The sequence below is a fragment of the Argopecten irradians genome, chromosome 11 (assembly GCF_041381155.1).
Source record: "Argopecten irradians isolate NY chromosome 11, Ai_NY, whole genome shotgun sequence".
Classification (NCBI taxonomy): Eukaryota; Metazoa; Mollusca; class Bivalvia; order Pectinida; family Pectinidae; genus Argopecten; species Argopecten irradians.
This window is the reverse complement of record NC_091144.1, coordinates 2,397,885-2,414,761: the sequence shown is the minus strand read 5'-3', so window position 1 is coordinate 2,414,761 and position 16,877 is coordinate 2,397,885. Positions and strand designations below refer to the sequence as shown.

Here is a 16,877-nt window from a genome sequence, read left to right as displayed (position 1 = left end):
GTCACATCGTTATTGAGAATGCATTTAAATCAATCATGTGTCTGAGCATGATTTGGGGACGTGCTAAAATCAGGAAAATGAGTGACAAGAACCATTCTTTTAAAGAAAACAAGCATATAGACAATAGCTCTAAGCAGTTAGAAGGTGTTATTTTCAGAACTATGTAATAATTACATTCGTATGTAGACTGTCACCAGAGTTCTGAAATATCAATGACAATCAGCCCTTTGAGACAATATGACCTATACTTTGTCAAATGATACTGTAAAATGAGTGGGTCGGTGTGATTGGTACATAGTGTTATTAAATACGTTCTCTGTCACTCAGCTGACGGAGCATGCTTCTTTGGCTCAGTCGACAGAGTCGTAGATTTTCACGCTGGAGACCAGGGTTCGATTCCTGGTCAGGGCACTCGACAGGTATGTGCATTTTCCCTGTTCTTCTACATTGACGCCCAACTAAATAACCCATGGAAGTTGGTAAAAGAGTCTCGGGTTGACATTTAGGAAATCTCAAGAAAAACAGGGGGAGTAGTGTAAAAGGAGTGGGTCGGTGTGATTTGTACATTTTTTAAATACGGTCTCTGTCACTCAGCTGACGGAGCATGCTTCTTTGGCTCAGTTGGTAGAGCCTTAGATTTCCACGCCGGAGACCCGGGTTCGATTCCTGGTCGAGGCATCCGACAGGAATGTGTATTTTCCTTGTTCTTCTACAATACTGTCTCTTTACAGTGAACATAATCATACATGAAATATTTTAATACAAACTTCAGCTTCTCACTTGATGCATATGTTTAATGACAACACCATTTACTTTCAACATCTGCTTTTTTTAATATCACTCGGATCTCTCAATTTCGCAGGTCTCTGGGTTTCTTGGTTTTTGAGAAAAAGTTGTTGAAAGGGAGACTTCTGGAATTATGTGGGGTGTTCATCAGCTTAACAAAAAATCTTGAGCACAATCATTGTCTGTGTCTGTATTACTGCATGATAGTTTTAAGAAGTAACTTATCCCTCTAAAATTCATTTTGTTGACCGATCGGTCCTAAAATGCAATATGCACAACTAGGGCCCTAGGGGAACCTACATGTGAAATTTGAGAGAGATCCCTTCAGTACTTTCTGAGAAATAGAGGTAACAAACTTTAACTATCAAAATCCAAGATGGCGGCCTGGCGGCCATCTTGTTAACCGATCGGTCCTAAAATGCATTATGCACAACTAGGGCCCTAGGGGAACCTACATGTGAAATTTGAGAGAGATCCCTTCAGTACTTTCTGAGAAATAGCGGTAACAAACTTTAACTATCAAAATCCAAGATGGCGGCCTGGCGGCCATCTTGTTAACCGATCGGTCCTAAAATGCAATATGCACAACTAGGGCCCTAGGGGAACCTACATGTGAAATTTGAGAGAGATCCCTTCAGTACTTTCTGAGAAATAGCGGTAACAAACTTTAACTATCAAAATCCAAGATGGCGGCCTGGCGGCCATCTTGTTAACCGATCGGTCCTAAAATGCAATATGCACAACTAGGGCCCTAGGGGGAACATACATGTGAAATTTGAGAGAGATCCCTTCAGTACTTTCTGAGAAATAGCGGTAACAAACTTTAACTATCAAAATCCAAGATGGCGGCCTGGCGGCCATCTTGTTGACCGATCGGTCCTAAAATGCAATATACACAACAAGGGCCCTAGGGGAACCTACATGTGAAATTTGAGAGAGATCCCTACAGTACTTTCTGAGAAATAGAGGTAACAAACTTTAACTATCAAAATCCAAGATGGCGGCCTAGCGGCCATCTTGTTGACCGATCGGTCCTAAAATGCAATATGCACAACTAGGGCCCTAGGGGAACCTACATATGAAATTTGAGAAAGATCCCTTCAGCCCTTTTCGAGAAATAGCGGTAACAAGAAATGTTAACGGACGGAAGGACGGACGGATGGACGGATGGACGGAAGGACGGACGGACGGACGAACGGACGGACGGACGGAAGGACAGACCACGGACCACGGACAAAAAGAGATTTGAATAGCCCACCATCTGATGATGGTGGGCTAATGATCTGGTCCAACTAAATGGTATATTACCCAGCTCCTGGTGATTGTACAAATCTACCGGTACGTTAACTTGTAGGATGATCTGGTCCAACTATCTCACCGATATGGTGATTATTCAAATCTATGTCATGGTTTAAAATTGATATTTGATCAGAACATCTCACACACTTGTGTAAATATTTGATCAATTGACCACAGGAACAGGTTTAATGAGTCGTAGAGATAGAGGTTCCTCAACAAGTGAACATCTCACACACTTGTGTAAATATTTGATCAATTGACCACAGGAACAGGTTTAATGAGTCGTAGAGATAGAGGTTCCTCAACAAGTGACTGTGGTTTATCATGTTTATCAAACTCGAGTTAGTTAATTTTCAAATTTTGAAAATTAACTAACGAGAGTTTAGATAAACATGATAAACAGTCACACGTTGGGGAACTTATTTATCCCATAACTTTAACTCTATATTTATACCGTGGTGACCATTTTCTCATCTTCATTCAGGGAAACTTACCACCATACAATGCGTAGTGATAACTTCTCACCATAAAATATAGCGCATACATAAAGAGCCAATATTCTATTGTTTAATACTTTGAATAAGCAGCTCCCTGTTAAACAGTAAATACAATGATATTTAAAAGAAAACGCGCTGTGAAAAGTAGCCCAAAGTTGAGAGCCTATCGGAATCAAGAGATCTTGGAGTTGACCCATCAGAGGCGTCGTATGTGTGTAAACATAAACGATAACCAACTGCTACAGGATTTATCACATGGGTTTTTCATTGTGAAACATGCATAGTTATGGGATAAAAATAATTCATCTAACAACATACGTATCATTATCATTCATGTTTTATTTCCTCCAAACAACATACTATAGAATAACAACATGGAAAACAGTAAATTTCAGAATCTGTACCCCAGGCAGCACACATATGTTACTGCTGTACGATGCTCTACTATGACACACATATGTGAGCAATATTAGTGTGACTGAAGTATACAGACTAAACAATGACATGTACAGCTCTCAGATATTTCACTTACAGATCACACAAGGTTATTTAACCAGTCACACTATGGTGCTGTTACTACTCCATCCAGTCAGAATTCCACTCACCCAGTCATATCATCAATTTCTCTTGGTTTCCCAATCACACAATGTTAGGATCATGTCATGATGTCATCAGCTTTCCCTCTGAAGCATGCAATGATAGCATAACCCCGCCCCTGCCCATCACACAACAACACCCCCATTACAACTTGTCATCAGTCCCGCCCACCTGCCCATCACACAACAACATCCCCATTACAACTTGTCATCAGTCCCGCCCACCTGCCCATCACACAACAACACCCCCATTACAACTTGTCATCAGTCCCGCCCACCTGCCCATCACACAACAACATCCCATTACAACTTGTCATCAGTCCCGCCCATTGACAAAGTCAATATTTTGATAGATATAACATTACCCCAGAACTTACTGTTGCAATATCACATATACCCTCATAGTAATTGTAAATGAATCAACATTTCCATTATGTGAGGTTACAAATTCGGAGATTTATCAATATACAGTAATTACTTATCATGACACAATCTGACATCAATATTATCCCTTAATCTCTCAAGGGAAGCACTGCTACAATTATTAAAGGGACTTTTTTAATGGCAGCAAAATAATGTTTTGAACAATACATGCTCATAATTTGTAAATAAAGCACTTTTTCATAAACATTGTAAGCACTATGCTGTATATAACTGGTTAATGATTTTTATGTTAAACCAGCACTTTTCAAAATAGATCTCAATACATTTCAAATCACTTTAACATTCTCTGACTAAAGACCTTTTATCACATACGTATGGAGATAAAGGTTCCATTGTAAGCATGATTATGTCCTGACTTCTAGCCTTTCTCTCATTACATACATTATTTCAGTTATCCAGTACAAATCACATACTCAGCTGGTCCAATACACTACTTCTAGCACATTTGATTCAGCACCAAAAAAAATAAAAATAAAATGATCAGAGCTGATGAAAACGGATACTTGCAACAGAACGAAAAAAGGGGCGTAAAAATGTTGTAAATGTCTGTTTAGAATCCATGTATACAAGAATTTCTATCACTATCACACAATACCCCCACGGACATGTTTTCCAAGGACATACTTCCTCAGATCAATAATTCCACCTTAATACAGAAAATCCTTCTCAAAAACACCGATAGACAAATCTGACACATCCCGTTATTGTAAACTGTTGGTATAATGTCCCTTTAAACAGCATCCTTCTATAGACCTAAAACATCCAATCAGAAACAAGCTCTCTCTCACCTTAAACATGAACATGTCATCCAATCAGAAACAAGCTCTCTCTCACCTTAAACATGAACATGTCATCCAATCAGAAACAAGCTCTCTCTCACCTTAAACATGAACATGTCATCCAATCAGAAACAAGCTCTCTCTCACCTTAAACATGAACATGTCATCCAATCAGAAACAAGCTCTCTCTCACCTTAAACATGAACAGGTCATCCAATCAGAAACAAGCTCTCTCTCTACCTTAAACATGAACAGGTCATCCAATCTGAAACAAGCTCTCTCTCACCTTAAACATGAACATGTCATCCAATCAGAAACAAGCTCTCTCTCACCTTAAACATGAACAGGTCATCCAATCTGAAACACGCTCTCTCTCACCTTAAACATGAACAGGTCATCCAATCAGAAACAAGCTCTCTCTCACCTTAAACATGAACAGGTCATCCAATCAGAAACAAGCTCTCTCTCACCTTAAACATGAACAGGTCATCCAATCTGAAACACGCTCTTTCACTTTACACATGATGTCATCCAATCCAGGGATCAATCTAGCTCTGATTTATTTACGTTCATGGGTAAATTTACCCTCAAGGAATTAATTACCCTCTTGCCTAAAATTCCCCTGAAGATTTAAAAATTCACCATTTGAGGCTAAAAAATGTTTTTCATTAATTTTTTAAAGACTTTTGTTTGCAAGTTTCTTCATATTTATCATACAGCTACTGCGCTGCATATTTTATAATAAACTCAAATATTTCATTCTTGAGCTTAAAATCTTGCTTTACTAAATCTTAAAATAAAATTAGTTGTTTAACAGTACTTTTTCGTCAAAAGAATATAATTTTGGACAAATATAATAAGATTCAAATTCCCAAAACCTAGATTAATCCCTGCAATCAGAAACAAGCTTTTTCACCTTAAACATGAACAGGTACCACACTGTTGCTATGAACACTAACCACCCACAATTTTCTACGTTCACTATGTTTTAACTGATATTTCAAACCTATCCTAAACTGTTTTTCCTTCAGTTTTGACTTTGTTAGGGTTCCGTTAGCTAGACATGGAGTCCTATACTAAAATCTTGGAATCCATTTTGATTTACAGTAATATGTCTGCGGTACTAAGATATTTTTATATGCTCATGTACATTTTATACTGTAATGACTCTATCTCACTTAGATATACTTGTCATTTCAAAATGTTAAATACATTTCACATTGACTCCCCTGTCATTTTATTTTAGGAGTCCACATACACACAAAACGTGCATCAAAGGAAATCCTGCTTTTGGTTCTCAAAATCTCTCCAGCTGTTTGTGTTAAAGCACTCTTACTTGATATTTATTTCTGACAATTATGGATTTCATTTTAAAACTAATAAATTTTATTGTGATATGTGTTATAAACACTTCTAGCCATTAATAGACCATACTTATCAGACATTTTCATCTAGACTGAACTGAAGAAGCAATTGTACAACAATCTTGTGTCACTTTCAAAGCAATTTCACAGTTACAAAGAGCATGGTCAGCAGATGTTTTGATATTTATCTTTCTTGGTATTGTCAAGGTTTTTTCCTCACTTTTCATTGGTGTCCTGTGTTAAACCAGAGAAAATCACATTCCACACAAACATTGGTCATCCATCCAGATAGGTATACTGCCGCTGTAACGAATTACAGTAGATGATAATTCACACGATCTCTAAGATGATCCACAGACTTCCAATGATAATCCACACAACCTCCTATAATCCATTTTACATCTGATGATAATCCACATGATGTCCAAAAATAATCCACTCAAGCTTTGAAGATAACTCATTTTACCTCTGATGATAATCTCATGTCGTCCAATGATAATCCACATGGCTGCTAATGATAATCCACATTTGAAATGAATGATAGGCCACTCCAACAAAAGTTTTATCATTAAAATGACCATTCACACCAGATCTTGGTGTCCAGTTAATAGACCGTTCATACCACAAGTTGTCAGACCGAGGCCTGAACCCAATCGACTAGTGTCCATGGGGCCAGATCCACCCTAACAGTATGGCTGCATCCATACCTACAGTCACCAGGTAACATCGCCCTAATGGACATCCATACCATGGGTTGGGAGGCCCAGGTCAGGCAACAAAGAGAAAACCTAGGAACACATTCACACCAGAAAGCTAACATTAGCTGTAACTCATCATGTCTAGTGAGGAGGACGACGATGAAGGAATCGGACTTTGGCCTCCAGGGGCTTTTAAAGAGTCATTCACATCACGACGGAACACTGACAAGTTCTGTGTAAACCTGAAATACAAAGTACAATCAATCAATAAATAAATAAAATGAGAAAAAAAATATCTGAAAGTTTCATTCCAATATCATTTGATTTTAATAAAATTGAATATTTTTTTGAAAACTCGGTATAAAACTGTGGAAATTGGAAAGAAATTCATCGCAAGACTGATAAGGGAATTATCATGTACTATGGAAAATTAGAAACTTTCCTAGTAACATTTTGGATCCAATATCATACTTGTTTATAGATAAGAAAACATGACCAGTAATATTGTGGGGATAACAATCACAAATTTGTTACCTGAACAACATGTCCTATTGTTAGGTCAATGTGTTTAGAGAATTACCATAGAATATCTTATGTGGTTAGAGAATCACCATAGAATATCTTATGTGGTTAGAGAATCACCATAGAATATCTTATGTGGTTAGAGAATCACCATAGAATATCTTATGTGGTTAGAGAATCACCATAGAATATCTTATGTGGTTAGAGAATCACCATAGAATATCTTATGTGGTTAGAGAATCACCATAGAATATCTTATGTGGTTAGAGAATCACCATAGAATATCTTATGTGGTTAGAGAATCACCATAGAATATCTTATGTGGTTAGAGAATCACCATAGAATATCTTATGTGGTTAGAGAATCACCATAGAATATCTTATGTGGTTAGAGAATCACCATAGAATATCTTATGTGGTTAGAGAATCACCATAGAATATCTTATGTGTTAGAGAATCACCATAGAATATCTTATGTGGTTAGAGAATCACCAAGAATATCTTATGTGGTTAGAGAATCACCATAGAATATCTTATGTGGTTAGAGAATCACCATAGAATATCTTATGTGGTTAGAGAATCACCATAGAATATCTATGTGGTTAGAGAATCACATAAATAGTGGTAGAATCACCATAGAATTCTTATGTGGTAGAGAATCACCATAGAATATCTTATGTGGTTAGAGAATCACCATAGAATATCTTATGTGGTTAGAGAATCACCATAGAATATCTTATGTGGTTAGAGAATCACCATAGAATATCTTATGTGGTTAGAGAATCACCATAGAATATCTTATGTGGTTAGAGAATCACCATAGAATATCTTATGTGGTTAGAGAATCACCATAGAATATCTTATGTGGCTAGAGAATCACCATAGAATATCTTATGTGGCTAGAGAATCACCATAGAATATCTTATGTGGTTAGAGAATCACCATAGAATATCTTATGTGGTTAGAGAATCACCAACTAGAGAGAATATCTTATGTGGTTAGAGAATCACCAAAGAATATCTTATGTGGTAGAGAATCTTATCTTGTGGTTAGAGAATCACCATAGAATATCTTATGTGGTTAGAGAATCACCATGAATATTTATGTGGTTAGAGAATCACCAAGAATATCTTATGTGGTTAGAGAATCACCAAAGAATATCTTATGTGGTTAGAGAATCACCAATGAATATCTTATGTGGTTAGAGAATCACCATAGAATATCTTATGTGGTTAGAGAATCACCATAGAATATCTTATGTGGTTAGAGAATCACCATAGATATCTTACCTATCTCTGTTTTTGGTCAGTAATGACCGTTCGATTAAATGCATTAAGTTTTCGAAGCACTGAACCATCCTTTGCTGTTTATCTGCTGGCTGACTGGAAATTATGCTATCTCGTAACTTGTTGAAGTACTGAAACCAAAACAAACATTTTAAATCAAACAGTTTTTTTTTATTATATACTGGTACTCGTGTCAAACTAAGCAGTCTTGTAACAAAATCAAACTAAACTCACTACAGTGGTTTGAAAATATCATAGTCACTGTCTAACTTACTGATGTTTCATATCAAAACTCTGTCTGAGTTACATAGACAGCTAAACAAGCATATTAAGCTGGGGTTTATTTTTGGTCCATTTGGTGAAATAAACTAATATAATTTTAATCAATTCCTGGATCTTTTAGTAATTTCATTCTATAGTTGTGAAGATTATGAATACATACCTCCTCATTTAGTAAAATAAGACCTAAGAGTGGCCGCGACATTGACCATTGGTTGCGACAGTCTTCAAACATGATAATATTGAGTACAGTTGACAGCATCTGAAGTTAAATAACAGTGATATTAAGTATGCACTTCAAATTTCCCTAATTATTATAGCAGATGGCAAATGAAAACCAAAATAAATCATTACAGTACAAGAAATTTCAATTCAGACACTTCTTTTTAGTGTTTTTGGAAAATTTGAACATTAATTTGCATTTAATTCAAGACAATGAAGATTATTTCTTATTGTTTGTATCCTGGAAAACACAATTTTGTGGTTGTAGCTTTTAATTAATCAATTTTTTTTCTTTTTTTCTTCTTTGTTCACTAATTGTGATATAGCTATCTTAAACTGATCCGAGATCTGCTATTTATAGAGTACCTGTTGTAAGATGTCGGGATGGAGTTCTAGGATACGCAGGAAGGCTGTACTGTCTGGCACTGTGCCCTGGTGATCTTTCTTCTTTTTGGATGTGAGACGTTTGAACAAGTAGGTGATGATTGTATCTAGGGTAGCACAGCATCCCGTACAAACCATTGTGTCTGAAGGACAGAGCATCAAAGTCAACTGCTTTTTATTTCAATTTTACATAAATATTTGTTAATATTTTGAACTTGTTTAGATGGGCTTTTCACCTATTTGCACTCCACTTTTCTTGTCCACAAACATATTTCAAGGATTCAATTCATCTACTTTTTTTAATATTCAATCTAATTAAAATTAGACTTGTGATTCCTCTCCACTAAGAAACTCTACGTTACACTCCAATACAAGATCTAACAATGTCCTAATGGGGGTCACCTCAGCATGAACCCCTACAGATAGCCAATCACCGTGTTGCCTACAAAATCTTCGGTATGGTTAATTCTCTCAAAAGTATTCTTGGCTGGAGGTCACGCTGAGGTGACCCCAAACCGACATTGTTAGATCTTGTATTTAAGTATAAAGTAGAGTATTAAAGTGGAGCGGAATTACAAGTCTAATTTAATTAAATTGTTTTTTATCTTGAATCATTTCTTGATTGTATTCTTATCAACCTACTACTTTTTATAAAACGATTAAGACAGCAATATAAAAACCTCAAATTAATGGAGACTATATTGTGGAATTTCATCAAGGACAACAAAATATTTCAAATTTGATAAGGAGTTATATGTCAGAAATCATGGAATCTATTACATCTGGGTAGTAACATATCAAAATTTTGAAACGGGTTTGAATGGTTCTGGTAGAAATTATATAATCCCCTACCTGTTGCTACACATTCTGCCTACAAAATGTTGCAAATAACACCTGACCTTCCTTACCTAGTGCTGTCAGTCCCTCGGAGATGGTGGTCAGGATATAGAACAACACCTGAGGCTCCAGATTACTGATAAATGTCATGTGATCATTGGCTAAGCATTCTAACAGTCCGTAGTAGTTCTGGCTAAGCTTGGGGTAGTCCTGTTTACAGAATATACACAAAAACATGGATTAGTCTAAAACTATATCATTTTACCAACTATACAAATTTTCCAAGAATACATGATATACTCCCATCACAAATGAGTGAACCTGTCATAGAAATATGGTCTTTTAGGTAGACCTCGCACATTTTTTTTTCCCCTTTAATGTCATTAAACAGTTTAAATCTAGGTCAGAGTGACCTCCTTTTGGTTCCAAAGATACCAACTTGCCTGTTTGTGAATGCAACTTGTAGAATATAATCATGACATTTCTGTTGTAAAAAGAAAAGAGATGGAGTAAGTACAAGATAGAGTGAAAGAACCAATTGATGGAGGAACAATGAGGAACTATCCCCATATCAAATTCTGGTTCCAATAGATGACTATTAATAGAAAGTACAAAATATTGATATTACTTACCATTAGATCCCTTTGTGATATTGAAAGTAGAAGTTTTACAAACATTCCTAACGCGTTGTCAAGTGCGTCGTCTCCGTAAAGTCTGAACACACCGAAGTTTACATACGACCCACACAACGCTGCCTTTAACATCGAGAAACATATGGAAATTCCCTTTAATCTGGGTTAGAGTTAAGGATCAACCAGATATCTTATATCTAAGTGAGCAATTTGAAACTTAATTATTTTACAATAAATATTGGAAGATATTGTTGTCCGATCATCTTTCATGTATCCAAGTGAAATTACAAAATTCATCTCTGTGAATTGATATCTACATTAATATTTATACTCATATATACTGAGTGAAATTTACTTTCATTCCTTAAAATCCACGAATGTAAATCTTTACGAACCTCGATTTGAAATGGAAATTGTGAAATTTAGCTGCAAAAGAAAGCTAGTTTACAATACAAGACATGAAAATAATGTTGTGCTGCTGCATACAGAATTTCCAGAAAATGTCAGAAATGCCATTTCCTCAAAAAGCAATTCAATTTATTTTCAAAGATTACATGTTTATATGTAATGCTTCCTTTCTCAAAGTCCACAAACACTCTTTACAATCACTACAGTTGAGAACAGTGAAGAGGTATGTTTGTCTGGTATAAAGGATACTTCATCGGGTACGTCCTGTCCTTTGGTATATCTCCTAACGACAACACTCGCGAGCCTGAAACAAAATACACGTTAACTACATGTATGAACTTCTAATTTTTACAAGGATTTTTCTGAAATTACTACAATAAAGAAAAGTACAGAAAAAGACAACACACCAGACAACACTGAAATGATATCATAGCGGTTATTGATATTTCTAAAAAGTTGAGCAATAACAATAAATCTATCTGGTTGGTTATGAGATCATGTGACATAAATCTGTGTCATTTGTCAGATGATGATGTAACTCCTAGAACAAGTGACAGGATGTGACCCGGAAACATGAAATCATTCAAGTGATAGACATACAAAACAAAACATCCTGTGGTACATACCGTATGTTGCAATCATCTTGCTGACTTCTCTAAATAGCAAGTATCCATTTGGTGAGGACACATCAAACAGTAACCGCTGAGACCTAGAGAGACGAAGATTCAAAATAACTTTCTAGTCAACAATACTTGGAGCAGAACTCAAATAAAAGACTCATTCCAAACAGCAGCATTCTTATAATTTGTAAAATAAAAGACTCATTCCAAACAGCAGCATTCTTATAATTTGTAATCAATTATCTTCTTTTACAATTGCTCTAGCTAATTTGCCTTTGTGAGTAACTGCTCTCATAATTGTTTAAAATAAATTAGGTGAGAATATCACAATAAAAAATATTATCTATAAACAAATATAAATACTGACACTATTTCTGCCCCTCTCCCCCACCTTTTTGCTCTGCCCCTCTCCCCCACATTTTTGCTCTGCCCCTGTCCCCCACATTTTTGCTCTGCCCCTGTCCCCAACCTATTTCCTCTGCCTCTCTCATACATATTTGCTCTGCCCCTTTCTCCCACCTATTTGCTCTGCCCCTCTCCCCCACCTATTTGACTAGGTTTGCCCCTCTCTTCCACCTATTTGCTCTGCCCCTCTCCCCCACCTATTTGACTAGGTTTGCCCCTCTCTCCCACCTATTTGCTCTGCCCCTCTCCCCCACCTATTTGACTAGGTTTGCCCCTCTCTCCCACCTAATTGCTCTGCCCCTCTCCCCCACCTATTTGACTATGTATGCTTCTCTCCTCCACCTTTTTGACTAATTCCGCCTCTCTCCCCCACCTAATTGACTATTTCTGTACCTCTCCCCCACCTTATTGACTATTTCGGCCCCTCTCTCCCACTTATTTGACTATTTCGGCCCCTCTCCCCCACTTATTTGCTCTTACCCTTTCCAATACCTACCTGCTCTGCGCTAGTTCTGCCATTAGTTTTAGTACAGGTGTAGTAACAGCTGGTTCGTGGTACCAGAGCTCTATCGCCCGCTGTAAGACCGGTGTGTATGTTGGATAACTAATTCTGGTTAAGGAGGTTAACTGTTTACTAATTGTTTGCCAATTTTCCAAAAGAAAACCAGATCGAGGAAAAGATAAAGTTTTTTTTTTATACAACAAATATGTCCAGTTTATATTCTCATAATGTGACATCACACACAAAGCTCAGGATATGGAAACTGTCCCAAGCTTGATTATGGAGAACCTTATTATCTTTGGTAGTAGAAAACAGCACCTCACTCTATAAACAAAGGGATAAAATACATATATCAGTTTTAAATTCTCTTTTTTCAACAAAACTGCTATCAATTTCTACATAAAAGGATACATCCAGTCAAACAGCATCATATAACTGGTTTTTGTGTTAAAGGCAAACGCCACGCCTCTCAGATCTCGCGCCAGGCCTACTAAGGATCGCTGCAGCAAAAAAACAACCAATCATATAGAAACAAGTCTTCATTGGTTAGGATTCCAACGAACACTAGTAACCCTTTTTTAACCAATAGTCCACAATATTATAACCAGCTCTGTTATTATCACAGAATTCAGGTCAAATTCAAATTAAATGATGTAATATTCTAAGAAATATTAATTCAAAAACAATATCAAAGTACTGAAAATACAACGCAGCAGAAACAGAACAAGAGATCCCAAAGGGATCTGGCGCCCACCAAAGAATGATCTACGTCTGACAATGGAAAAATGGATCTTTTCTCTGCTTTTCAAACTTTTACTACAAACTTCATATAAAATTTGAGAAAGATCCTTTCATTACTTTCTGAGATATATGGCAGTAACAAACTTCAATTATCAAAATCCAAGATGGCTACCTGTTGGCCATCTTGTTCAGCAATTGGTCCCAAAATGCAATATATATGCACAACTAAGGTCCTAGGGGAACCTAAATATGAAATTTGAGACAGATTGTTTCAGTACTTTCAGAGAAATAGCAGTAACAAACTTCAATAATCAAATTCCAAGATGGCGGCCTATCGGCCATCTTTTCCACCGAATGGTCTGAAAATGCAATATGCACAACTAGCGACCTAGGGGAACCTGCACATGAAATTTGAGACAGATTATTTCAGTACTTTCTGAGAAATAGTGGTAATAAAACTTCAATTACCAAAATCCAAGATGGCTGCCTGTCGGCCATCTTGTCCACCGATCGGTCCCAATATGCAATATGCACAACTAGGGACCTAGAGGAACCTACAAATACAATTTGAGACAGATCCTTTCAGTACTTTCTAAGAAATAGTGGTAACAAACTTTAACTATCAAAATCCAAGATGGCTGCCAGGCGGCCATCTTGTTGGCCGATCGGTCCCAAAATGCAATGTGCACAACTAGGGACCTAGGGGAACCTGCACACGAAATTTGAGACAGATCCCTTCATAACTTTCGGAGAAATAGCGGTAACAAACTTCAATTGTCAAAATCCAAGATGGCGGCCTGGTGGCCATCTTGTTGTCTGATCGGTCCAAAATTGCAATATGCACAACTAGGGCCCTAGGGCAGCCTACATATGAAATTTGAGAAAGATCCCTTCAGTACTTTCTGAGAAATAGCGGTAACAAACTTTAACTATCAAAATCCAAGATGGCTGCCTGGCAGCCATTTTGTTGACCGATCAGTCCCAAAAATGCAATATGCACAACTAGGGCCCTAGGGAAACCTACATATCAAATTTGAAAAAGATCCCTTTAGTACTTTCTGAGAAGTAGCAGTAACAAGAATTGTTAACGGACGGACGGACGGACGGACGGACGGGAAGGACGGACGGACCACGGACGAAAGGCGATTTGAATAGCCCACCATGATGATGGTGGGCTAAAAATACAATGAAATCAAATGAATTTCCAAAATCAAAATATATAAACCATATTATAAAGACTTTGATATCAATTATTTCAAGAACATTCCATTGATCACAGAAAATACATATGTTTTCTTTTTACATTTTTCTTAATTAAAGTTCCTTCATGAAATAAAAGATTTTTAAAATTACAAAGAAAACAAAAGTCTTCATTAAAAATGAGTTTTGCACATACACTTATTTTGATAAAACCATGCACACATCAGGGCAGCCTTATGAATTATATTGCCTTTACCTTAGATTTGATTTTTTAACAATCATTTACAAAAACACATTTTAAGGTACACAGAAAGAACATCTGATTTGTTTACTTCATAACTCTCAGGTCTATAAGCCTTAGATAGTAAGTCCAATATGAAATCATCATTAACAGAGATTATGTAAGTTGGACAGAGGAGTCACCAGTAGACAACAGTCAGGAAGTACTGGTATAAGGAACAGTTGACCAAGACAGCACTGTGTATTATATAACACTCTATGTAATCTATACACACTCTGTGTATTCTACCATTAGAAGGCAATCTTCCCATGACTACTGATTGGTCCAAAAAGATTATTATTCAATGGAATATGAAATTTATGAATGGAAGTTTATGATGAAAGTTTATGAATGAAATGGTTTTTAAGAGGTCACCACTAGACGTCATTGTAGGGCACGTCCTACAAATCAACTGTTAGAATTTCCGACGATTTTTCTTTTTCTTCTGTAAAGTTGAGAAACTTTCGCCAGTGCTTAATTTTGCCATTTTCATGTATACAAACTTGTTATTTTCGTTTTTCGTGATAGATACATTTTCAGACTTTTAACAACAAAGTTTGTACATGTACAAAATATAATGCGTGATGGTAAAATTTTTGCAATCGAGCAGCCTTTGCGTCATCACTGACGTTAATTCATTAACAAAACAGTTGCAAAAGATTTATGTAAATCAGTAGCAGATTAAATTCATGTAGATATATTAGTAACATTCACAAGTAAAAAGTTTAGTCAAACTGTTTTCTCAGTTCATATTTCATACGTAATAAAATTCTTCAGTAAACCATAGGAATAAAAAAGATTTAATAACAGTAAGGTATTTTCATGTGAATAAAAGTTAATCAATACTTTAAAAAGATTTATGTACCACTGTTTGATTAATTCAGGTAGATTTAATAACAAATACAAGTTTAATACAAAGCTCATATACTTGCTGATGAAGATATTCAAAACCACAATGTACAGAGATTTATGTCAAAGAGATCGATAATAAATTTATTTTTCAAACACGCTAAAGTTAAATACACAAGTCCAAAAACTCCACTGTTACATGAAATCATATGTAGATAATCCCACAAGTAAAAGGTTTATGTGTAAACTGAATGTGCAGTTATTTTTCATGTAGATAAGATCTTTTCAATAGTCTGACTTTTTGCACAAACATAAATCCTTTAAATAATCAATATCTAAATAGATTGTTTGATATATTTGATGAATTTTAGTTATTATTTTCTTGTAGGAACAATAACTAGCACTGTCTGAATACATGGTACGAAAATAAGTCTGCCATTGTTGTTGACTATCAAACAATACCCAGGTAATTTTTGCTAATTACGGAATTCATTAATGCCAACTCTGCATTTTTTATCTAAATAATCAGATTAATCAAAAACAAGTTCAGGGATTTCCAAATTTTAAGAGCATACTGAAACTGTAAACCGCCATTTAACATGAACTGACAACCTCGAGCGTTATTGGACTTACTGTGTGGTTACAAGTACAAAAGATTTATGTGCAGGTTATAAACTGTTGTTAGCAGGTTATTTTCATGTAGATATTTAGTAACAAAACCCCCCCCACAAGTATAAAAGAAATTTATGTGCAAACTGTTGTAGCAGGTTATTTTCATGTAGATAATTAGTAACAAAACCACAAGTACAAAAGATTTATGTTCAAACTGTTGTAGCAGGTTATTTTCATGTAGATAATTAGTAACAAAACCACAAGTACAAAAGATTTATGTTCAAACTGTTGTAGCAGGTTATTTTCATGTAGATAATTAGTAACAAAACCACAAGTACAAAAGATTTATGTGCAAACTGTTGTAGCAGGTTATTTTCATGTAGATAATTAGTAACAAAACCACAAGTAAAAAAGATTTATGTGCAAACTGTTGTAGCAGGTTATTTTCATGTAGATAATTAGTAACAAAACCACAAGTATAAAAGATTTATGTCAAACTGTTGTAGCAGTTTTTTCAGTAGAAATTAGTAACAAAACCACAAGTATAAAAGATTTATGTGCAACTGTTGTAGCAGTTATTTTCATGTAGATAATTAGTAACAAAACCACAAGTACAAAAGATTTATGTTCAAACTG

The 16,877-nt window shown here is 35.9% G+C and overlaps 1 protein-coding gene across 1 annotated transcript in view; it reads right to left on the bottom strand.

Annotated features, from left to right (window-relative positions):
- Window positions 1-2,901: 2,901 nt before the first annotated feature.
- LOC138335667 (exportin-7-like) overlaps window positions 2,902-16,877 on the bottom strand; it is a 33,536-nt gene continuing 19,560 nt past the window's right edge. The window contains exons 19-28 of the mRNA XM_069284829.1: window positions 12,971-13,059; window positions 12,554-12,661; window positions 11,659-11,741; window positions 11,282-11,336; window positions 10,625-10,784; window positions 10,064-10,202; window positions 9,138-9,298; window positions 8,713-8,811; window positions 8,274-8,401; window positions 2,902-6,705 (exon numbers count right to left, since the gene is read on the bottom strand). Of these exons, the coding sequence (XP_069140930.1) occupies window positions 6,585-6,705; window positions 8,274-8,401; window positions 8,713-8,811; window positions 9,138-9,298; window positions 10,064-10,202; window positions 10,625-10,784; window positions 11,282-11,336; window positions 11,659-11,741; window positions 12,554-12,661; window positions 12,971-13,059 (1,143 nt within the window). The 3' untranslated portion in view covers window positions 2,902-6,584. The remainder of the gene's footprint in view (window positions 6,706-8,273; window positions 8,402-8,712; window positions 8,812-9,137; window positions 9,299-10,063; window positions 10,203-10,624; window positions 10,785-11,281; window positions 11,337-11,658; window positions 11,742-12,553; window positions 12,662-12,970; window positions 13,060-16,877) is intronic.